Source organism: Phoenix dactylifera, chromosome 2, assembly GCF_051530095.1.
Source record: "Phoenix dactylifera cultivar Ajwa chromosome 2, Ajwa_hap1_PhDact_Kaust_v1.1, whole genome shotgun sequence".
Lineage (NCBI taxonomy): Eukaryota > Viridiplantae > Streptophyta > Magnoliopsida > Arecales > Arecaceae > Phoenix > Phoenix dactylifera.
Window position 1 is genome coordinate 36,397,491 of NC_143191.1, and position 26,616 is coordinate 36,424,106.

Here is a 26,616-nt window from a genome sequence, read left to right on the forward strand (position 1 = left end):
TCCCATAGTTAACCAAACATGCCAAAAGTACTTTCCCATACATTCTCTTCTTAGGAATCTGCTTTTCAAGAATCATATTACAAGGAGAAAAAATGCTTCCCGCGAACCAAACGAGCCCTGCATGTAAAACTGTAAATATACTAGAGGCATTTTTTAGTTACTACCTGCTAAATTTGTTCATCAAATTGGACTAATAAGAATAAGGGGGGCAATCAGGTCGGGTCAAGCATAAACAAGTCGGGTCAAATACAAGTCTGATCAGAAAATTATAAACCTGAACTCGACCTGTTTATTAAACAAATCAGGAATTACAACCTGAACCCGACCTGTTTAATAAACAGGTCACCTGAACCGACCTGTTTAAGGAAAGAAAAGGGTGAGGGCTGGGGGGATGGGAGGGGAAAAGACGAGAGAGAGAGAGAGAGAGAGGCGGGAGGGTAAAGCCGTAAAGGAGAAAAAAAAATTCTTGCTCATCTTCTTCCCCGATCAGCCTCCCTCGCCACGGCTACGCCCGAGCCGCCACCTCGCACCGCCCGTGGCCTCCGCCTTGCAGCATCACCGTCGGAGCTTCACCGGTCGAACCACCGCCTCGAGATATGCCGTGACCGCCACTGTGCCGCCGTTGCAGCGCCGCACCGAGCCGCCATCGCTGAGCCCTCCTCCTGGCGACGGTCAGCCTCTCGACTTGGACTATCGGGTTTGCCTGCGCTCGCCCCTTCCGCACTCCGCTACGAAGCTCCGGCATCCTTCATCCATCCAACCTCATGCCCGAAAAACCCTATATTTTCCGAATTCTCCAAACCCTATCTCGTCGATGAGAAAGAGAAGAAATTCGGAGAGATTCGAGCGACGACGACGAGAGCACCGATCGAGATACCGGATTTGCAGGTGATGATGAACAGGGACTGGATGCGAGCGGTGACGATGAGAGGGATACCGGATACGGATTAGGAAATCAAAAGGCCGAAAGGGGAAAACACTGTGGCCATGATTTGTAAGGGATACCGGATACGGATTAGGAAATTATTTAATATTATAGGTTAAACGGGTTATATGGGTCCAACAACTAAAATCTGTATCCGACCCAATTAATAAACAGGATAAACGGGTCAACCTGTTTACGACCCGAACCTATTTAGGTCAAATCCGAACCTGTTTATGACGGATCGAATGTGGGTCGGCTTAGTGGGTTGAGTCATATTTTGCCACCCCTAAGTAAGAATATTTAATTCTCTACCTACCAGCTCACTCTAGAATCCAAACTTTCTACCAATTCCACCATCCTCTGCTGTTGTACAACGCTCTCGAAGGCATCATAAAAATAACACACATGCAGATATAATTTGTTTATCTATCTTAATTGCTCTTGAAGTGTAATATAGCAATTTGATAAATTATATTTAAAATATTATGTAGGTTTATCAAAACCATCATCGTGGCTAGAATATAGACTACAATAAATTACAAGGTCATAGATGTGTAAATTGGCCTTGAGTTTGAGTCAAAATTAAATTATAAATATGTAATTGTTATATATAATGTTATATATATATTTGCAACAAATTAGAAATATATTTATATATATTTTTGTTACACATAGTTGTTATAGTATCTATTTGAAGGAACCATAGTAGATTAGACTTTGAAGTAGGTCATTTGACACAGACTTCTACTTATCACACATACAGTATAGTCCTTGCGCGAAGTACATTGATTTTTCATGAGAATTTTTTTAGGATTAGCCCAAACCCCTAATCATGGCCTATGCGACAATTCTTACATAGGTGAGTCCTCCAAAAATATTTGTGACCTAATACCCTGCAAAATTCTTGTCATGGACTCATTAAGAGTACAACTCAACCTTTCCAATAATATAGTGGGCTTAAGCTCCATCTCCCTCGATGATTCTAGGACTCTACTCCTAGACCAACTTTTGGTTAATTGATTTGCCAAGTTTTTCTCAAACTTGACAAATTCCAAGAAAATGATATTTATGACGAATTCGGATAAGCTTGTTCATCTTTTTATTAGTATTCTTTTGATTTGTCGGTTCTATGATAGCCTTATTATTATAATGGATTGATATTGTCACGACCCCCGCCCCGTTCCCGGCGGGCCGCCACGACGGTCCTAGGGTGCGGGTAGGCATAAGGCCACCAGCCACCGCGTAGAACCCTACTACCTATCAATCATCAATAAATCTTGAAAAATTTGGCATGATGCATGCACAAAATGATCACTTTTCCTATAGTGATCTGTCAGGATTATCTCAATACATACAACACACTACCTGTCAGAGCAGCAATCACATAATCCGTCACAATATAACCTGGACAACACATGTATCATCACAGGCATACAACTGATCTGCACATATATATATACCTGCTCTCCAATCCATCCATGGTCAAACCCATATCCACAACAGGATCTATGACTATAACTATACACTATATACAACAGAAGGTTTATAATACACCAAAAGGTATAAACCTCTATCTAGATTATACTATACTATACTATGGAGCGGCACAGCTAGCAGGCAATCTCTAATCCTGCTCTTCTCTATACAATACCTGCCCTGCAATCAAAAACACCAAACTGGGGAGTGAGTATATAAATACTCAGTGAGTGGAGTAGAGAGTACTATGCACATGAGACAAAATATAATCATGGCTCGAGATGAAATCTCAAGAGCAATAACAAGATGAACATGATCTCAACATAGAGAATATGGAGTAAATCATCAATATCACCACAATCAATATCAACTCATCTGAAGCATATATGGAATAATCAAGTAAACATATATGCTACTCATGAATATGCTCAACAGATCATAATGCTGGAACATACAAATCAGGTGTCAATATGCTGAAATCATCACTAGACAGCTGTCGGGAGGTGGGTTTTACGCCCCAGGCGAACCAGCAACAACTCCCTACTGTCACATGCATATGCAGGATAAGACACCATACTGATAACATAAATGCTAGACAGCTATCGGGAGGTGGGTTTTACGCCCCAGGCGAACCAGCAACAACTCCCTACTGTCACATGCATATGCAGGATAAGACACCATACCGATAACATAAATGCTAGACAGCTATCGGGAGGTGGGTTTTACGCCCCAGGCGAACCAGCAACAACTCCCTACTGTCACATGCATATGCAGGATAAGACACCACACTGATCATATAAATGCTGGCCAGTATCCAGAACAGAAATCCATCTCACATCTACATACTAAACGGCACCTCGCGGGAATTCTACATCCGCGGAAAGCCATACTGCACCTCGCGGGGTCTTACTATGCCCGGCGGCAAGCAGAATATAAGTCGTAGGACCGGCCGATCCTACGCCTAGGGCCGTGTCCCCCCTAGGAAGGGACTGGGCTCCGCCCACCCAGAAGGCTACTATGTGCACAAAGGCCGATGTTCAGCCCCATCGACTATAGGTGTCCTGCAGATACTGCCAAGCCATGCATAAATGACATAATGCACCCTCCCAATACTCTACTAAAAAGGAGCATAATCAAGACTACCACTCACTCGGCCACGACCCAATTATAACTAACATCAGGGTTGGGAGTGAGGAATCACGGAAGTACAATGCAACTCAATATACCATGAGAAGGGCTCTACAAGTCTTTGAAATAGAGGAAATGAAATCAATTTACAAAAGAAGTCATTTCACAATTCAGATTCAATTTAATTACTCATAAAGGAGTATAATCAAAGCTACCACTCACAAGTCTTTGAAATAGAGGAAATGAAATCAATTTACAAAAGAAGTTATTTCACAATTCGGAATCAATTTGGTTACTCATCAACCCCTCGTAATTCCTCTCAATGTTCCCTCAAATGCGTGCACAAGATAATCAAGTATGGAGAAACAAAATTATAGAGGAATCTACTACAATATCAATCAATATGCACAAGTGGAATCAATTCACACTTGGCGGTATTCATGAAAATGAATTAAGGATGCTCATGGTGCAAAGTACATGACTCCCACTCACCTGTCAATCCGGCACAGCCCTGATACGCCTCCAAAAATCTACAGCAGGCAGTGGGAAACTTCTTCCTCTTGTTCCCTAGCTTCTTGCCCAACTGTGACATGCATTTACAATACATTTAGTTTTGTATCAAGGGCTATAATCTACGTGCCAATTATAATATAGGGGACTTTAATTAATTCAACTCCCCCGTTCCCTAAATCTTTTCTTTTCTTTTCTTTTTTCTTTTTCTATTAATTAACTCACCATTTATGTGTATTAGGGACTCCCTTGCATGAGTACAAGCTCCCTTTTAGCTTGATCTAGGCTTAATACTCTATTATAGCATGAAATCCCTTATTTTCCACCCGGATGAACAGTAACCCGGACCGACAGCCGGTTACTTCATCTCGGGTTTGATCCACTTTCCAGACTCCAAATTTGATGAAATTTTTACCTAACATTCTACACTCATAGGGGATTCCAAAGAGGTAACATGCATTGCTATCGGAGGTCGTTTGACCCCCTAAATAATTCGCCGAAGTTGGGACTTCGACACAGTTTTTCCGTAGTGCCGGAAAAATTTGTCAAAATCCGATTCTTCCTCTTTTAACCGCCTCTACAACCCTTATCCGACCCCTCTAGACTATATTCACCCTTTGTATAGCCTAATGTCATCAAAAGACTAGATAGAGATGGATATTTACCTTTTTCTTTTTGGAAATCGAGGTCCTTGCGTAGAGGAGAAGGAGATCTACACTTTTCCCTTCAGCTGGAAGTGCAACCGGGATCCCTTTCCCTCTCGAATCCCCTTCCTCTTCTTCTTTCTTCTTCTTCTTCTTCTCTTTTTCTTTCTTTCTTTCCTCTCTGTTTCACGCCTGAGACTCCCTCTCTCTCGGTTTCATTCCACCGACAGCACAACCCTCTAATTAAATCACATCAAAACACTATTCACCCTTTGTTTAATATTATTAAATTCCCATTTTGCCCTTGCCACTTCGATATATCTGCAATTATGCCATTATCTTTTGATTCCTTCCCATTTTGCCCCTAACACTTCAACGCATCTACTATTATGCCATTAACTTTTGATTCCTTCCAATTTTACCCCTTATATCAATTTTAAAGGAGTATTCTATCCCTTTTTTATATAAAAATATATATAAAAAAAATTTTTGGGGTTATTACATCCTCCCTCCCTATATAAAATTCGTCCTCGAATTTAAAAGAGTAAATTACCTGATTACTCAAAGGGATGAGTATATCTACTCTTCATATTCTGCTCGGTGTGGTATTGGGAATCAAATAAATTGGAAGTGTTTTACCTTCTATTTCTACCACACAGGTAGGATACACATACTTCGCTTTTATACTATCCCCTACAGGTGTACTAATAGCTAAGAGAATATGCATTAATATCTTATCCTTAGCTAACTTTTTAGCAAAATAAGGGGATACAAATGAATGGGTAGCTCCAGAATCAAATAACACTCTAGCTTTAATCTTATCAATGAGGAGTATACCTGTCATAGCTGCATTCGATGCCTGTGCCTCCTGTGGATTTACCGTGAACACCCTTCCTTGCCCTCTGCCTACTGGAGCTGACAGTTGAGATGGTCCAGCACTCTGCTGTGATGTTTGTGCTTGACCTCTACCTCTGCCTACAGGCTCCCTACTACTAGGCCTGTCCATCTACACAGAAGGATAGGATGCTAAAGGCACAAACTGCTGGGTGGCACCCTGCGGGCATTCTTTGAGAAAATGACCCGGCTGTCCACATCTGTAGCACACTCCCTGACCCATTCTGCATCTGCCAGGGTGCTGCTTCCCACATATGCCACATACTGGCCATGATTGGAACTTGGATTCCGTTCTGGCCATAGTGACCGGAGGACGAGGTACTGATGGCAGAAAAGTATTTTGTGATTGACCTCTTTCCCTCCATTTCCTCTTACGTGGGGCAGGTGGAGCTGAGCGTACAGACTGCTCTGTCGGGCCCTCCGAGAGATCTACTCCCTCAGATCTATTTCTACTGCTTTGCCCTTTCCCCATACTCATTTTCCTCTGTTCTCTTTCAGCTCTTTCCTCTTTGTTTCTGGTCTCCCACTGTTTTGCTTTATCAATTAGCCTAGACAAGGTGGGGACCTCTACTGCCAGTACTGCATTATAAAGCGGGAAAATCAGACCCTGCCTGAATCTTTCTATCCTGGCAGCTTCAGTGGGGATGATGTAAGGAGCATACTTCCCCAATCTAGTGAACTCACGAGCGTACTCAGATACGCTCATTCCGGGCATCTGCTTCAGCCTCTCAAACTGAAGAGCCCGATTCTCCCTCTCAGCCGGAGACAAGAACTCATCCATCACTGCTTGCCTGAACTCTTCCCAGGTTGGAGGATTCCTACTGTACAATCTGTCCTCCACTTGTCTCTGGTACCAGTCTCAGGCATCTTCCTTCATTGTAAGCCCTACAAGTTCTATAGCTCTTGCATCAGAACAGGGCAGTCTCCGTATCATCTTTTCAGTCTCCTCCAGAAATCTCTGAGGATCTTCACCTTTTTCCCCCTTAAACTCCGGGGTTCTGAGCCTCAGAAACTCCTATACAGTAATCCCCTCATCATCTAGAACCCGCCTGGCCAAACTTCTTGGCACAGGTACAGGAGGTGGGATAGATACTACTGATGGGGCAGGAGGTTTCCCCCGAGCAATCTGCTCCCTCAGAGCCTGATTCTCCGCCAGTAACTGTTCCATCAATGCATCTCTACTTCCTACCTCTCCTTGATCATCAACCCTCCGTCTATCAGCAGGAGGAGGTTTTTCTCTTTGGGGCTCGACATGTGCAGAACCCGCATCCAATGCTATATCTGGCTCCATTTTCCTTGGAAGTATTCTTTATATGTCTCTAAAAGAGTTAAAAAGAGAGGGCGGTCGTTACACACTGAGTCATAATATATTTTACTGAACTGTAAATGACTCATAAATTAACATACAGAAAAATCCTATGCTCCATAGTATAATCCTATACTTAATCCTGACTCACCCTATTGCTCTGACAGGACTCTTCTTAACCTTTGCTCTGATACCACCTCTTGTCACGACCCCCGCCCCGTTCCCGGCGGGCCGCCGCGACGGTCCTAGGGTGCGGGTAGGCATAAGGCCACCAGCCACCGCGTAGAACCCTACTACCTATCAATCATCAATAAATCTTGAAAAATTTGGCATGATGCATGCACAAAATGATCACTTTTCCTATAGTGATCTGTCAGGATTATCTCAATACATACAACACACTACCTGTCAGAGCAGCAATCACATAATCCGTCACAATATAACCTGGACAACACATGTATCATCACAGGCATACAACTGATCTGCACATATATATATACCTGCTCTCCAATCCATCCATGGTCAAACCCATATCCACAACAGGATCTATGACTATAACTATACACTATATACAACAGAAGGTTTATAATACACCAAAAGGTATAAACCTCTATCTAGATTATACTATACTATACTATGGAGCGGCACAGCTAGCAGGCAATCTCTAATCCTGCTCTTCTCTATACAATACCTGCCCTGCAATCAAAAACACCAAACTGGGGAGTGAGTATATAAATACTCAGTGAGTGGAGTAGAGAGTACTATGCACATGAGACAAAATATAATCATGGCTCGAGATGAAATCTCAAGAGCAATAACAAGATGAACATGATCTCAACATAGAGAATATGGAGTAAATCATCAATATCACCACAATCAATATCAACTCATCTGAAGCATATATGGAATAATCAAGTAAACATATATGCTACTCATGAATATGCTCAACAGATCATAATGCTGGAACATACAAATCAGGTGTCAATATGCTGAAATCATCACTAGACAGCTGTCGGGAGGTGGGTTTTACGCCCCAGGCGAACCAGCAACAACTCCCTACTGTCACATGCATATGCAGGATAAGACACCATACCGATAACATAAATGCTAGACAGCTATCGGGAGGTGGGTTTTACGCCCCAGGCGAACCAGCAACAACTCCCTACTGTCACATGCATATGCAGGATAAGACACCATACCGATAACATAAATGCTAGACAGCTATCGGGAGGTGGGTTTTACGCCCCAGGCGAACCAGCAACAACTCCCTACTGTCACATGCATATGCAGGATAAGACACCACACTGATCATATAAATGCTGGCCAGTATCCAGAACAGAAATCCATCTCACATCTACATACTAAACGGCACCTCGCGGGAATTCTACATCCGCGGAAAGCCATACTGCACCTCGCGGGGTCTTACTATGCCCGGCGGCAAGCAGAATATAAGTCGTAGGACCGGCCGATCCTACGCCTAGGGCCGTGTCCCCCCTAGGAAGGGACTGGGCTCCGCCCACCCAGAAGGCTACTATGTGCACAAAGGCCGATGTTCAGCCCCATCGACTATAGGTGTCCTGCAGATACTGCCAAGCCATGCATAAATGACATAATGCACCCTCCCAATACTCTACTAAAAAGGAGCATAATCAAGACTACACTCACTCGGCCACGACCCAATTATAACTAACATCAGGGTTGGGAGTGAGGAATCACGGAAGTACAATGCAACTCAATATACCATGAGAAGGGCTCTACAAGTCTTTGAAATAGAGGAAATGAAATCAATTTACAAAAGAAGTCATTTCACAATTCAGATTCAATTTAATTACTCATAAAGGAGTATAATCAAAGCTACCACTCACAAGTCTTTGAAATAGAGGAAATGAAATCAATTTACAAAAGAAGTTATTTCACAATTCGGAATCAATTTGGTTACTCATCAACCCCTCGTAATTCCTCTCAATGTTCCCTCAAATGCGTGCACAAGATAATCAAGTATGGAGAAACAAAATTATAGAGGAATCTACTACAATATCAATCAATATGCACAAGTGGAATCAATTCACACTTGGCGGTATTCATGAAAATGAATTAAGGATGCTCATGGTGCAAAGTACATGACTCCCACTCACCTGTCAATCCGGCACAGCCCTGATACGCCTCCAAAAATCTACAGCAGGCAGTGGGGAACTTCTTCCTCTTGTTCCCTAGCTTCTTGCCCAACTGTGACATGCATTTACAATACATTTAGTTTTGTATCAAGGGCTATAATCTACGTGCCAATTATAATATAAGGGACTTTAATTAATTCAACTCTCCCGTTCCCTAAATCTTTTCTTTTCTTTTTTTTTTCTTTTTCTATTAATTAACTCACCATTTATGTGTATTAGGGACTCCCTTGCATGAGTACAAGCTCCCTTTTAGCTTGATCTAGGCTTAATACTCTATTATAGCATGAAATCCCTTATTTTCCACCCGGATGAACAGTAACCCGGACCGACAGCCGGTTACTTCATCTCGGGTTTGATCCACTTTCCAGACTCCAAATTTGATGAAATTTTTACCTAACATTCTACACTCATAGGGGATTCCAAAGAGGTAACATGCATTGCTATCGGAGGTCGTTTGACCCCCTAAATAATTCGCCGAAGTTGGGACTTCGACACAGTTTTTCCGTAGTGCTGGAAAAATTTGTCAAAATCTGATTCTTCCTCTTTTAACCGCCTCTACAACCCTTATCCGACCCCTCTAGACTATATTCACCCTTTGTATAGCCTAATGTCATCAAAAGACTAGATAGAGATGGATATTTACCTTTTTCTTTTTGGAAATCGAGGTCCTTGCGTAGAGGAGAAGGAGATCTACACTTTTCCCTTCAGCTGGAAGTGCAACCGGGATCCCTTTCCCTCTCGAATCCCCTTCCTCTTCTTCTTTCTTCTTCTTCTTCTTCTCTTTTTCTTTCTTTCTTTCCTCTCTGTTTCACGCCTGAGACTCCCTCTCTCTCGGTTTCATTCCACCGACAGCACAACCCTCTAATTAAATCACATCAAAACACTATTCATCCTTTGTTTAATATTATTAAATTCCCATTTTGCCCTTGCCACTTCGATATATCTGCAATTATGCCATTATCTTTTGATTCCTTCCCATTTTGCCCCTAACACTTCAACGCATCTACTATTATGCCATTAACTTTTGATTCCTTCCAATTTTACCCCTTATATCAATTTTAAAGGACTATTCTATCCCTTTTTTATATAAAAAAATATAAAAAAAAAAATTTTGGGGTTATTACATCCTCCCCCCCTATATAAAATTCGTCCTCGAATTTAAAAGAGTAAATTACCTGATTACTCAAAGGGATGAGTATATCTACTCTTCGTATTCTGCTCGGTGTGGTATTGGAAATCAAATAAATTGGAAGTGTTTTACCTTCTATTTCTACCACACAGGTAGGATACACATACTTCGCTTTTATACTATCCCCTACAGGTGTACTAATAGCTAAGAGAATATGCATTAATATCTTATCCTTAGCTAACTTTTTAGCAAAATAAGGGGATACAAATGAATGGGTAGCTCCAGAATCAAATAACACTCTAGCTTTAATCTTATCAATGAGGAGTATACCTGTCATAGCTGCATTCGATGCCTGTGCCTCCTGTGGATTTACCGTGAACACCCTTCCTTGCCCTCTGCCTACTGGAGCTGACAGTTGAGATGGTCCAGCACTCTGCTGTGATGTTTGTGCTTGACCTCTACCTCTGCCTACAGGCTCCCTACTACTAGGCCTGTCCATCTGCACAGAAGGATAGGATGCTAAAGGCACAAACTGCTGGGTGGCACCCTGCGGGCATTCTTTGACAAAATGACCCGGCTGTCCACATCTGTAGCACACTCCCTGACCCATTCTGCATCTGCCAGGGTGCTGCTTCCCACATATGCCACATACTGGCCATGATTGGAACTTGGATTCCGTTCTGGCCATAGTGACCGGAGGACGAGGTACTGATGGCAGAAAAGTATCTTGTGATTGACCTCTTTCCCTCCATTTCCTCTTACGTGGGGCAGGTGGAGCTGAGCGTACAGACTGCTCTGTCGGGCCCTCCGAGAGATCTACTCCCTCAGATCTATTTCTACTGCTTTGCCCTTTCCCCATACTCATTTTCCTCTGTTCTCTTTCAGCTCTTTCCTCTTTGTTTCTGGTCTCCCACTGTTTTGCTTTATCAATTAGCCTAGACAAGGTGGGGACCTCTACTGCCAGTACTGCATTATAAAGCGGGCAAATCAGACCCTGCCTGAATCTTTCTATCCTGGCAGCTTCAGTGGGGATGATGTAAGGAGCATACTTCCCCAATCTAGTGAACTCACGAGCGTACTCAGATACGCTCATTCCGGGCATCTGCTTCAGCCTCTCAAACTGAAGAGCCCGATTCTCCCTCTCAGCCGGAGACAAGAACTCATCCATCACTGCTTGCCTGAACTCTTCCCAGGTTGGAGGATTCCTACTGTACAATCTGTCCTCCACTTGTCTCTGGTACCAGTCCCAGGCATCTTCCTTCATTGTAAGCCCTACAAGTTCTATAGCTCTTGCATCAGAACAGGGCAGTCTCCGTATCATCTTTTCAGTCTCCTCCAGAAATCTCTGAGGATCTTCACCTTTTTCCCCCTTAAACTCCGGGGTTCTGAGCCTCAGAAACTCCTGTACAGTAATCCCCTCATCATCTAGAGCCCGCCTGGCCAAACTTCTTGGCACAGGTACAGGAGGTGGGATAGATACTACTGACGGGGCAGGAGGTTTCCCCCGAGCAATCTGCTCCCTCAGAGCCTGATTCTCCGCCAGTAACTGTTCCATCAATGCATCTCTACTTCCTACCTCTCCTTGATCATCAACCCTCCGTCTATCAGCAGGAGGAGGTTTTTCTCTTTGGGGCTCGACATGTGCAGAACCCGCATCCAATGCTATATCTGGCTCCATTTTCCTTGGAAGTATTCTTTATATGTCTCTAAAAGAGTTAAAAAGAGAGGGCGGTCGTTACACACTGAGTCATAATATATTTTACTGAACTGTAAATGACTCATAAATTAACATACAGAAAAACCCTATGCTCCATAGTATAATCCTATACTTAATCCTGACTCACCCTATTGCTCTGACAGGACTCTTCTTAACCTTTGCTCTGATACCACCTCTTGTCACGACCCCCGCCCCGTTCCCGGCGGGCCGCCGCGACGGTCCTAGGGTGCGGGTAGGCATAAGGCCACCAGCCACCGCGTAGAACCCTACTACCTATCAATCATCAATAAATCTTGAAAAATTTGGCATGATGCATGCACAAAATGATCACTTTTCCTATAGTGATCTGTCAGGATTATCTCAATACATACAACACACTACCTGTCAGAGCAGCAATCACATAATCCGTCACAATATAACCTGGACAACACATGTATCATCACAGGCATACAACTGATCTGCATATATATATATACCTGCTCTCCAATCCATCCATGGTCAAACCCATATCCACAACAGGATCTATGACTATAACTATACACTATATACAACAGAAGGTTTATAATACACCAAAAGGTATAAACCTCTATCTAGATTATACTATACTATACTATGGAGCGGCACAGCTAGCAGGCAATCTCTAATCCTGCTCTTCTCTATACAATACCTGCCCTGCAATCAAAAACACCAAACTGGGGAGTGAGTATATAAATACTCAGTGAGTGGAGTAGAGAGTACTATGCACATGAGACAAAATATAATCATGGCTCGAGATGAAATCTCAAGAGCAATAACAAGATGAACATGATCTCAACATAGAGAATATGGAGTAAATCATCAATATCACCACAATCAATATCAACTCATCTGAAGCATATATGGAATAATCAAGTAAACATATATGCTACTCATGAATATGCTCAACAGATCATAATGCTGGAACATACAAATCAGGTGTCAATATGCTGAAATCATCACTAGACAGCTGTCGGGAGGTGGGTTTTACGCCCCAGGCGAACCAGCAACAACTCCCTACTGTCACATGCATATGCAGGATAAGACACCATACCGATAACATAAATGCTAGACAGCTATCGGGAGGTGGGTTTTACGCCCCAGGCGAACCAGCAACAACTCCCTACTGTCACATGCATATGCAGGATAAGACACCATACCGATAACATAAATGCTAGACAGCTATCGGGAGGTGGGTTTTACGCCCCAGGCGAACCAGCAACAACTCCCTACTGTCACATGCATATGCAGGATAAGACACCACACTGATCATATAAATGCTGGCTAGTATCCAGAACAGAAATCCATCTCACATCTACATACTAAACGGCACCTCGCGGGAATTCTACATCCGCGGAAAGTCATACTGCACCTCGCGGGGTCTTACTATGCCCGGCGGCAAGCAGAATATAAGTCGTAGGACCGGCCGATCCTACGCCTAGGGCCGTGTCCCCCCTAGGAAGGGACTGGGCTCCGCCCACCCAGAAGGCTACTATGTGCACAAAGGCCGATGTTCAGCCCCATCGACTATAGGTGTCCTGCAGATACTGCCAAGCCATGCATAAATGACATAATGCACCCTCCCAATACTCTACTAAAAAGGAGCATAATCAAGACTACCACTCACTCGGCCACGACCCAATTATAACTAACATCAGGGTTGGGAGTGAGGAATCACGGAAGTACAATGCAACTCAATATACCATGAGAAGGGCTCTACAAGTCTTTGAAATAGAGGAAATGAAATCAATTTACAAAAGAAGTCATTTCACAATTCAGATTCAATTTAATTACTCATAAAGGAGTATAATCAAAGCTACCACTCACAAGTCTTTGAAATAGAGGAAATGAAATCAATTTACAAAAGAAGTTATTTCACAATTCGGAATCAATTTGGTTACTCATCAACCCCTCGTAATTCCTCTCAATGTTCCCTCAAATGCGTGCACAAGATAATCAAGTATGGAGAAACAAAATTATAGAGGAATCTACTACAATATCAATCAATATGCACAAGTGGAATCAATTCACACTTGGCGGTATTCATGAAAATGAATTAAGGATGCTCATGGTGCAAAGTACATGACTCCCACTCACCTGTCAATCCGGCACAGCCCTGATACGCCTCCAAAAATCTACAGCAGGCAGTGGGGAACTTCTTCCTCTTGTTCCCTAGCTTCTTGCCCAACTGTGACATGCATTTACAATACATTTAGTTTTGTATCAAGGGCTATAATCTACGTGCCAATTATAATATAGGGGACTTTAATTAATTCAACTCCCCCGTTCCCTAAATCTTTTCTTTTCTTTTCTTTTTTCTTTTTCTATTAATTAACTCACCATTTATGTGTATTAGGGACTCCCTTGCATGAGTACAAGCTCCCTTTTAGCTTGATCTAGGCTTAATACTCTATTATAGCATGAAATCCCTTATTTTCCACCCGGATGAACAGTAACCCGGACCGACAGCCGGTTACTTCATCTCGGGTTTGATCCACTTTCCAGACTCCAAATTTGATGAAATTTTTACCTAACATTTTACACTCATAGGGGATTCCAAAGAGGTAACATGCATTGCTATCGGAGGTCGTTTGACCCCCTAAATAATTCGCCGAAGTTGGGACTTCGACACAGTTTTTCCGTGGTGCCGGAAAAATTTGTCAAAATCCGATTCTTCCTCTTTTAACCGCCTCTACAACCCTTATCCGACCCCTCTAGACTATATTCACCCTTTGTATAGCCTAATGTCATCAAAAGACTAGATAGAGATGGATATTTACCTTTTTCTTTTTGGAAATCGAGGTCCTTGCGTAGAGGAGAAGGAGATCTACACTTTTCCCTTCAGCTGGAAGTGCAACCGGGATCCCTTTCCCTCTCGAATCCCCTTCCTCTTCTTCTTTCTTCTTCTTCTTCTTCTCTTTTTCTTTCTTTCTTTCCTCTCTATTTCACGCCTGAGACTCCCTCTCTCTCGGTTTCATTCCACCGACAGCACAACCCTCTAATTAAATCACATCAAAACACTATTCACCCTTTGTTTAATATTATTAAATTCCCATTTTGCCCTTGCCACTTCGATATATCTGCAATTATGCCATTATCTTTTGATTCCTTCCCATTTTGCCCCTAACACTTCAACGCATCTACTATTATGCCATTAACTTTTGATTCCTTCCAATTTTACCCCTTATATCAATTTTAAAGGACTATTCTATCCCATTTTTATATAAAAAAATATAAAAAAAAAATTTTGGGGTTATTACATCCTCCCCCCTATATAAAATTCGTCCTCGAATTTAAAAGAGTAAATTACCTGATTACTCAAAGGGATGAGTATATCTACTCTTCATATTCTGCTCGGTGTGGTATTGGGAATCAAATAAATTGGAAGTGTTTTACCTTCTATTTCTACCACACAGGTAGGATATACATACTTCGCTTTTATACTATCCCCTACAGGTGTACTAATAGCTAAGAGAATATGCATTAATATCTTATCCTTAGCTAACTTTTTAGCAAAATAAGGAGATACAAATGAATGGGTAGCTCCAGAATCAAATAACACTCTAGCTTTAATCTTATCAATGAGGAGTATACCTGTCATAGCTGCATTCGATGCCTGTGCCTCCTGTGGATTTACCGTGAACACCCTTCCTTGCCCTCTGCCTACTGGAGCTGACAGTTGAGATGGTCCAGCACTCTGCTGTGATGTTTGTGCTTGACCTCTACCTCTGCCTACAGGCTCCCTACTACTAGGCCTGTCCATCTGCACAGAAGGATAGGATGCTAAAGGCACAAACTGCTAGGTGGCACCCTGCGGGCATTCTTTGACAAAATGACCCGGCTGTCCACATCTGTAGCACACTCCCTGACCCATTCTGCATCTGCCAGGGTGCTGCTTCCCACATATGCCACATACTGGCCATGATTGGAACTTGGATTCCGTTCTGGCCATAGTGACCGGAGGACGAGGTACTGATGGCAGAAAAGTATCTTGTGATTGACCTCTTTCCCTCCATTTCCTCTTACGTGGGGCAGGTGGAGCTGAGCGTACAGACTGCTCTGTCGGGCCCTCCGAGAGATCTACTCCCTCAGATCTATTTCTACTGCTTTGCCCTTTCCCCATACTCATTTTCCTCTGTTCTCTTTCAGCTCTTTCCTCTTTGTTTCTGGTCTCCCACTGTTTTGCTTTATCAATTAGCCTAGACAAGGTGGGGACCTCTACTGCCAGTACTGCATTATAAAGCGGGCAAATCAGACCCTGCCTGAATCTTTCTATCCTGGCAGCTTCAGTGGGGATGATGTAAGGAGCATACTTCCCCAATCTAGTGAACTCACGAGCGTACTCAGATACGCTCATTCCGGGCATCTGCTTCAGCCTCTCAAACTGAAGAGCCCGATTCTCCCTCTCAGCCGGAGACAAGAACTCATCCATCACTGCTTGCCTGAACTCTTCCCAGGTTGGAGGATTCCTACTGTACAATCTGTCCTCCACTTGTCTCTGGTACCAGTCCCAGGCATCTTCCTTCATTGTAAGCCCTACAAGTTCTATAGCTCTTGCATCAGAACAGGGCAGTCTCCGTATCATCTTTTCAGTCTCCTCCAGAAATCTCTGAGGATCTTCACCTTTTTCCCCCTTAAACTCCGGGGTTCTGAGCCTCAGAAACTCCTGTACAGTAATCCCCTCATCATCTAGAGCCCGCCTGGCCAAACTTCTTGGCACAGGTACAGGAGGTGGGATAGATACTACTGACGGGGCAGGAGGTTTCCCCCGAGCAATCTGCTCCCTCAGAGCCTGATTCTCCGCCAGTAACTGTTCCATCAATGCATCTCTACTTCCTACCTCTCCTTGATCATCAACCCTCCGTCTATCAGCAGGAGGAGGTTTTTCTCTTTGGGGCTCGACATGTGCAGAACCCGCATCCAATGCTATATCTGGCTCCATTTTCCTTGGAAGTATTCTTTATATGTCTCTAAAAGAGTTAAAAAGAGAGGGCGGTCGTTACACACTGAGTCATAATATATTTTACTGAACTGTAAATGACTCATAAATTAACATACAGAAAAACCCTATGCTCCATAGTATAATCCTATACTTAATCCTGACTCACCCTATTGCTCTGACAGGACTCTTCTTAACCTTTGCTCTGATACCACCTCTTGTCACGACCCCCGCCCCGTTCCCGGCGGGCCGCCGCGACGGTCCTAGGGTGCGGGTAGGCATAAGGCCACCAGCCACCGCGTAGAACCCTACTACCTATCAATCATCAATAAATCTTGAAAAATTTGGCATGATGCATGCACAAAATGATCACTTTTCCTATAGTGATCTGTCAGGATTATCTCAATACATACAACACACTACCTGTCAGAGCAGCAATCACATAATCCGTCACAATATAACCTGGACAACACATGTATCATCACAGGCATACAACTGATCTGCATATATATATATACCTGCTCTCCAATCCATCCATGGTCAAACCCATATCCACAACAGGATCTATGACTATAACTATACACTATATACAACAGAAGGTTTATAATACACCAAAAGGTATAAACCTCTATCTAGATTATACTATACTATACTATGGAGCGGCACAGCTAGCAGGCAATCTCTAATCCTGCTCTTCTCTATACAATACCTGCCCTGCAATCAAAAACACCAAACTGGGGAGTGAGTATATAAATACTCAGTGAGTGGAGTAGAGAGTACTATGCACATGAGACAAAATATAATCATGGCTCGAGATGAAATCTCAAGAGCAATAACAAGATGAACATGATCTCAACATAGAGAATATGGAGTAAATCATCAATATCACCACAATCAATATCAACTCATCTGAAGCATATATGGAATAATCAAGTAAACATATATGCTACTCATGAATATGCTCAACAGATCATAATGCTGGAACATACAAATCAGGTGTCAATATGCTGAAATCATCACTAGACAGCTGTCGGGAGGTGGGTTTTACGCCCCAGGCGAACCAGCAACAACTCCCTACTGTCACATGCATATGCAGGATAAGACACCATACCGATAACATAAATGCTAGACAGCTATCGGGAGGTGGGTTTTACGCCCCAGGCGAACCAGCAACAACTCCCTACTGTCACATGCATATGCAGGATAAGACACCATACCGATAACATAAATGCTAGACAGCTATCGGGAGGTGGGTTTTACGCCCCAGGCGAACCAGCAACAACTCCCTACTGTCACATGCATATGCAGGATAAGACACCACACTGATCATATAAATGCTGGCCAGTATCCAGAACAGAAATCCATCTCACATCTACATACTAAACGGCACCTCGCGGGAATTCTACATCCGCGGAAAGCCATACTGCACCTCGCGGGGTCTTACTATGCCCGGCGGCAAGCAGAATATAAGTCGTAGGACCGGCCGATCCTACGCCTAGAGCCGTGTCCCCCCTAGGAAGGGACTGGGCTCCGCCCACCCAGAAGGCTACTATGTGCACACAGGCCGATGTTCAGCCCCATCGACTATAGGTGTCCTGCAGATACTGCCAAGCCATGCATAAATGACATAATGCACCCTCCCAATACTCTACTAAAAAGGAGCATAATCAAGACTACCACTCACTCGGCCACGACCCAATTATAACTAACATCAGGGTTGGGAGTGAGAAATCACGGAAGTACAATGCAACTCAATATACCATGAGAAGGGCTCTACAAGTCTTTGAAATAGAGGAAATGAAATCAATTTACAAAAGAAGTCATTTCACAATTCAGATTCAATTTAATTACTCATAAAGGAGTACAATCAAAGCTACCACTCAAAAGTCTTTGAAATAGAGGAAATGAAATCAATTTACAAAAGAAGTTATTTCACAATTCGGAATCAATTTGGTTACTCATCAACCCCTCGTAATTCCTCTCAATGTTCCCTCAAATGCGTGCACAAGATAATCAAGTATGGAGAAACAAAATTATAGAGGAATCTACTATAATATCAATCAATATGCACAAGTGGAATCAATTCACACTTGGCGGTATTCATGAAAATGAATTAAGGATGCTCATGGTGCAAAGTACATGACTCCCACTCACCTGTCAATCCGGCACAGCCCTGATACGCCTCCAAAAATCTACAGCAGGCAGTGGGGAACTTCTTCCTCTTGTTCCCTAGCTTCTTGCCCAACTGTGACATGCATTTACAATACATTTAGTTTTGTATCAAGGGCTATAATCTACGTGCCAATTATAATATAGGGGACTTTAATTAATTCAACTCCCCCGTTCCCTAAATCTTTTCTTTTCTTTTCTTTTTTCTTTTTCTATTAATTAACTCACCATTTATGTGTATTAGGGACTCCCTTGCATGAGTACAAGCTCCCTTTTAGCTTGATCTAGGCTTAATACTCTATTATAGCATGAAATCCCTTATTTTCCACCCGGATGAACAGTAACCCGGACCGACAGCCGGTTACTTCATCTCGGGTTTGATCCACTTTCCAGACTCCAAATTTGATGAAATTTTTACCTAACATTCTACACTCATAGGGGATTCCAAAGAGGTAACATGCATTGCTATCGGAGGTCGTTTGACCCCCTAAATAATTCGCCGAAGTTGGGACTTCGACACAGTTTTTCCGTAGTGCCGGAAAAATTTGTCAAAATCCGATTCTTCCTCTTTTAACCGCCTCTACAACCCTTATCCGACCCCTCTAGACTATATTCACCCTTTGTATAGCCTAATGTCATCAAAAGACTAGATAGAGATGGATATTTACCTTTTTCTTTTTGGAAATCGAGGTCCTTGCGTAGAGGAGAAGGAGATCTACACTTTTTCCTTCAGCTGGAAGTGCAACCGGGATCCCTTTCCCTCTCGAATCCCCTTCCTCTTCTTCTTTCTTCTTCTTCTTCTCTTTTTCTTTCTTTCTTTCCTCTCTGTTTCACGCCTGAGACTCCCTCTCTCTCGGTTTCATTCCACCGACAGCACAACCCTCTAATTAAATCACATCAAAACACTATTCACCCTTTGTTTAATATTATTAAATTCCCATTTTGCCCTTGCCACTTCGATATATCTGCAATTATGCCATTATCTTTTAATTCCTTCCCATGTTGCCCCTAACACTTCAACGCATCTACTATTATGCCATTAACTTTTGATTCCTTCCAATTTTACCCCTTATATCAATTTTAAAGGACTATTCTATCCCTTTTTTATATATAAAAAAAAAAAAATTTTGGGGTTATTACAGATATAGCCAGAACTGGCTTAGGGACTAAAAGTAGCTCTAAGATAAGCTTTTTAATCTAGCACAAATAGTATCTAAAGCAACCAACTCGGCCTCCATGGTGCTTCGAGATATAGTAGTTTGCTCGGATGATCCCCAAGTAACGACAGCATCGTCGAGAAGAAAGAGATATCCAATGGTTGATTAAAGAACAAGAGAATCAATAATCCAATTTGCATCACTATAACCCTCAACCACTTCAGGATATCCAGTGTAAAAGAGATATATCAAAGGTTTGCTTAAGATATCGAAATACCTTTTCAACAACTAACTAATGAGATTGATCTGGATTTTGAGTATATCTACTTAGTCTTCCTACAACATAGGCAGTATTAGGTCTTGTCATGTTTGCCACATACAAAAAAAAACTTATGATTTGAGAGTATTTGATTTGATCAACTGGTTCACCTAAATTCTTTTTAAGATGACATTTGGATTATAAGGAGTAGATACAGATTTTTGTTTAGAGTAACCAAAATTTTGAATTATTTTCTTGATAGAATGAGCAAGAGAGAGAGAGAGAGATAGCCCTTTACGGGATCTAATCAGTTTTATCCCTTGGATGATATCAGCTTTATCTAAGTCTTTCATGTGAAAGTCATTTGAAAAGAATTATTGATCTCAGATATGATTTTTAGAGACATTCCAAAGATCAGAATACCATCGACATATAAATAAAGGATCACACAATCATCATCGATGATTTTGGAATAGACACAGTTGTCATGATCATTGATGGAGAAACCAAAGAAAAGTTTGATTTTATCAAATTTTTTCTGTCATTGTTTAGGTGCCTATTTTAGACCATATAGGAACTTAACAAGTTTGCAAACTTTATTTTCTTGCACCTTTATAAAAAATCCTTCAAGATGTTCCATGTAGATCTCCATTTAGGAACGCAATCTTCACATCCATTTGATGAATGATCAACTTATGAATAGAAGCAACAACAATAAGGGTTCTAAGGATAGGGATTCTATCTATAGGAGAATAGGTATCAAAATAATATAAACTCTATTTTTGGTTATACCCCTTAGACATTAATTTAGCCTTATATTTTTCTAGTGATCCACCAGGTCTAAGCTTCCTACGGAATACCCATTATAACCTAATAGTTTACCACCTGGACGAAGATCAGTTATGATCCATGTCTGATTTTGGATAATTGAGTTGAATTCAGAGTTGATGGCTTCCTTCCAAAAAGAGTTGTCAGGTGATGACGTTGCCTCTGCAAATGTGGAAGGTTCACCTTCAACTAGAAAAGTAAAGAAACCTTCACTAAAGTCCCTTTCTTTTCTAGTCCTTGTGCTCCTTCTAGGTTCAGAAGGTCCATGATCAGAGTTAAGACCTCTTCCTCTTTCTAGAATCACAAGAAATCTTTGATTCAACAAGGCTAGGGTTAGATGATAGATCAAATTGAATTTCATTAGTTATTTGGTTTTTAAAAGAAAAATCATTTTTAAAATAAACAGCATCTCTAGCCTCGATGAGAGTGTTATTAAAGATGTCACTAATTTCAGAATTTATTATAAGAAATCTATTTGTACTACTATCCAAGAAATACCCTACAAAGATTGTATCTATAGTTTTAGGGCCATTTTTTTTCTTAGGTTCAGATTTACTTGCTTTAGCTAGGCACCCCCATACTTCGCAATCTAATTTAGAAGTTCTACCCTTTTGAGTTCAAAAGATGTCTTGTTACTATTCTTAAAAGGCATTCTATTTAGAATGTAACAGGCTACTAAAAAAGCTTCCCCCACAAGTTCTCGGATGCACACAAACTGATTAATATTAAATTAACCATGTCCATTAGCGTGTGGTTCTTTCGTTCTACTACACTGTTCGACTGTGGGGAGGAGTAACCTCATGAATGATCTCATGCTCTTGACAGAATAGGGCCATTTCATTGAACGTATATCCTCCACCTCGATCAGACCTAAATCTTTTAAAGATTTTTTTCAATTTGGGTTCCAGTTTCAGCCTTATAGATTTTAAATTTATCTAAGACTTCAATTTTAGATTTGATTGGATATACGTAACAATACCGAGAGAAATCATCAATGAATGTTACAAAGTAACGATTTCCTCCTTGAGTTGGAATTTTGGTAAAGTTACACACATCACTTTGAATAAAATCAAGAAGGTTAGAACTTCTATTAACATATTTGAAAGATTTTTGAGTACTTTTGGCTTGAACACATATTTCACATTTGATCATGAATCTTAGGGATCAAATTTAAGTTAGTCATGTGATGGATCCGATCAAAATTCATATGACCAAGCCTACTATGCCAAATATTAGAAGATTCAAAATTTAGAATAAAAGAAAGATCTTTATTAGAATCTTTAGGAATTGCACTTAATTTGAATAGACTTTCAGATACAAAGCTTTTTCTAACAAACTCATTATTACAAATGATCATAAGATTATTAGAATCTAATGTAATATTATAGTCTCTAGATACAAGAAGAGATCTACTGATGAGGTTCCTCCTAACACTAGGGACGAACAACACTTCATAAAGGATTAAAGTTTTCCTAAATGTCATCTTGAGGTCCACTCGTCCTTTTTCCTAACACTTGTGCTGAGGAGTCGATCCAAGCATTACATCTCCTCCACTTGATTCCTAAAAGGTGGAGAACCCGGGACAATCAAAACAAATATGTACATTAGCTCCAGAAACAAGCCACCAGCCACAAGAAGAATAGATAAGGAGTGCCATAGGATTTTGACTTTCTAACCTGAAAGAAGATCCAAAACCATTTTCAAATATATTCAATTGAGATTTAGGTGATCCTTTCTTCCATGGTTTAGTCTTACTATAATAGCAGTCCTTCGGCATATGAGTTGTCTGCTTGCACACAAAGCAGATGTGCCTTTTAGCTTCTAATTCAGATGGTTATGGCTTCCAAGAAGTTTGGAGGAAGAGACAAGGTTTGAAGAATTCTGGGTTTTAGGTTTGAAGAATTCTAGGCTTTTTTCTTTTTTACAAAATTTTCCTCAAGGTTTGAAATAGATATGATTTAATTTAATCAAATTTATCTTGGGTCCAAAATCGGATTTAGGCTTATATTTAAATCGATGCTCTTCTTCGATCTTGATTGAGTCTATAACTTCTGATAGGGTTAAGTCACCTTGCTTATGACTTAACTTACGAGAAAAACTCGACCAAGATAGAGGGAGAGAATCAACCAAAGCTTGAACTCTATAATTTTCGGAGAATTTACAACCTATCCGTTCAGCCTTTCTAAGAAGATCTTGAAATTCATAAATTTAGATACTAATAGATTTAGAATCCACCATAACATATTTACGGAATTTGGATACGTTGAACCGATCAAGACCGACATCATCCAATCCATATTCCATTTCAAAAGCACCCCAAAGCTTCTTAACCGATTTGGTAGAAAGACATACATCATATGGAGAATTAGCAAGATCCTTTGGCGCCAATAGAACTCAATTTCTTCATGGGTTTTAGAGTGAGAGCCAGGTGATCCAGAATTTGAGGACAAGGTGAGAGTTGAGAGGTTGATCCAGATGACAGTCTAGGATCAGAAAATTCTATGCTAGAGATCAACCCTAATGTGGTTACCCAATATTTTACTTCGCTTTGACACCTTTAAAAAGAAGACCCACTAAAATTTTTGGGTTTGATTGAACTATGATCATCAAAAAAAGCCATTTATGAAGTTTTGTTTGCTTAATTTGTTCTGCAAATACAAGTTTCAAGAGATTTAGCCCTATGTTTGAATAGTTAATTAATGACTTTTAATAATATAATTCTAGATTTTGAAATAAATGTAATAAAGAGCTATAATAATAAAATGAAATAAACAAGGTAATGCATGCTAGACGTGTGTAACATCAAAACAAGGTGTAAAATGTTTCCTTTTGAACAATGAATCAACATTTGATTTTTAAACTCATTATAAAATGAAATAAATTTTATGTGGTAGTTCTTACATATTGTTCATCTACCATGTTAAATGATGCACTGCAAGTCCATGACCAGTTAAAATCAGCAAACCTTTTAAAAGAACACCTTTGTGATGACAAAACAGATATTTTATCTACCCAATGTACCATTCCGGAGAGGCTTTTCACAAATTAATAGATAACAAAAAAATGTACCATTAATTGTAACATTAAACTTCAAGTTTTAGTAGGAAGGACTTTATAGTAGTTAGGTTTCAAAGTTCTCCTAGAAGCTTCAATGTGGAAACAGTAAGTTAATCCACTTCTTCTCTATTGTTCACATATTTTTACCCCAGCTCCCCCCCCCCCCCCCCCCCCCTCTACAAAAAAAGAAAAAGAAAAATCACAATACCTTATTAATATTAAAAGAAACAATTTTAACAATTTCCAGGGTTAATCTATTTTAAAACCCTTTCTAATTTTTTATCCTTTTACATTTCGCAACTTTCTTCTGATGAAAGTATGGTTCTAGAAATGATTAATTCCTGATTTATGACAACCATTGATGCACATCAACATAAGCCAGCACAACAGTATTCAAACTATCCATCATTGCTCCACCTTTACGAATGTGTCTAATGACTTGTTCTAGTGCAGGGGATAGTACATGAATAAATAACAATAAAGCTAAGTTACTACTACCTTCTTGAACATGTCAGTTTTCCCCCAAAATTTCCATTGTTGTCCCATTACTAGACATGGTTCATTGCAATGCTGTCTTATATGAATACAAGAACAAGCTGGAAGGCCCTTTAGAGTTGACCTTTAGTCATGTCACTGGGGAAGAAAAACCACTAATTCATCAAGATTGCTTCCACGGTCCAAATTTCCATCAATGAGGATATTGACCACAAAAGGAAAAAAAAAAACAAGAAAGCTTCTAATGGATACTAGCTAGAATCACTGCATACTTAAAGTTTTTCTGTTCATCACCAAATTATAGGATTTCCTATCTGTCTCCAGAAAGTTTCATCTTCTTTTCTTCAAAGAGAAAATATAAGGCTTAAATAAAACAAAAAAGATACTTTGTACAAGGTTAATTTCAAATTTTATTTCGAAGTTCAAGCCTTTTCATCATTGAATTGCATATGCTTATGATTCTTCAGGATAATCAGGCTTAAGAACTCATTAAGTACTTATTATTTTGCAGGTAATTGCTTCCTAAATTCTATATTTTCTAGCCAAATTGATAATTTTTATAGGAATTTTTTCCCTGATTGGAAGCATGTAAAATTAAGTAATTTGGATAAGAAAGTAAATATCAAGATACAAGGACATCATCCCATTCCAGGTAAACTACCAGCTATGATGGAACTGACAGGCTCATCAGTAGCAATTCCTGTTGTACCAACCGCCACTAAGGATGCTCCAGCAATAAGAAGACCAAGTAACGGCAGCACCATCCCGCATAACATTTAGCAGTTTCGAGGTAAAAAAGATAACTTCAGCATTAACATATCATGAAAAATGTCAGTATTCAGCTTGTAAGCAAATAAGTTCGAATGATTATCTCTATTTATTTATTTATTTATTTATATCCCTCTTCTAGAGGAGAGACATTCTAAAGATAAAGTAAATCTTTCTGTTATTGTGAACAGCGATCACCTGTGTCATAACTGCAACTGATGTTGAATCATGGCCATGGCAAACATAACCACGCAATTTCATTCCTCCACATGCTGCACCTTTCCTGACACCATTTATGAAGATAAATGCATAAGCAGAAGAACGTATAATAATAAATACCTAAGCAGAAGGATAAATAAAGATCCAAATAAAACAGGCGCAAGCAGGAAAAAGTTATAAAAGATCCATATAAACCAGGCACTGAATCAATAAAAGTATACCATTATAAGGCTATAAAGCAAAAGCTAAGGATGAATCAAGATTGCAACTTTCCGTTTCTGTACTCTCCTGACCTCCAAAGCATATGTGGAATCACTCTAGTACTTTAAAATGATGATTGATATAGCAAAATAAACTTCTATTATGTGAATTCAAACATATGCATCGCGTATAAAGTAGAAGGCAACTTCATGAGTGCAAAAGCTGTTTCATCCATGCAGTAAAAGCCACAAAGAGCTGCAATCATGCTTTTATCCAGATACAAGCATATGCATGTGATGTGAAACAGAAGGTGACCAATTGCAAGAGCAGATATTCAATTATAACATTTCATGCAAGCAAAGACCAGATTATGTTTGTGGCATCAAAAGTAGTGCATGCATGACAGTTACTTTTCTTTTTGATGCAAATAAAAGTGTCCCTTTTAACAATAAGAATCCAGCAGAAGCAGACTGCTGCATGAGAGGTGTTCCACCAGGAACATCTACATCGCTGCAATGAAGAGACAAATATATGCATTCATGTGATCCTCTAAAGGCTTCAGCATTTTGTTTATTTAAAGAGGCAGAAAGAAGTTATAAAGACATA

At 40.6% G+C, this 26,616-nt stretch overlaps 1 protein-coding gene across 18 annotated transcripts in view; it reads right to left on the reverse strand.

Moving 5' to 3' along the window:
- Positions 1-2,161: 2,161 nt before the first annotated feature.
- Positions 2,162-26,616, reverse strand: part of LOC103701495 (uncharacterized) — a 31,818-nt gene continuing 7,363 nt past the window's right edge. For 10 of the 18 annotated variants that reach the window (XM_089928942.1, XM_089928946.1, XM_089928945.1 and 7 more), the window contains 2 exons: positions 25,484-25,873; positions 2,162-17,571 (listed from right to left, as the gene is read on the reverse strand). In XM_089928942.1, the coding sequence (XP_089785068.1) occupies positions 10,140-11,864 (1,725 nt within the window). In that variant the 5' untranslated portion in view covers positions 11,865-17,571; positions 25,484-25,873 and the 3' untranslated portion in view covers positions 2,162-10,139. Of the gene's footprint in view, positions 26,612-26,616 lie in introns of those variants that run through there. The other 8 variants (XM_089928947.1, XM_089928936.1, XM_089928952.1 and 5 more) reach the window with 5 other exon arrangements.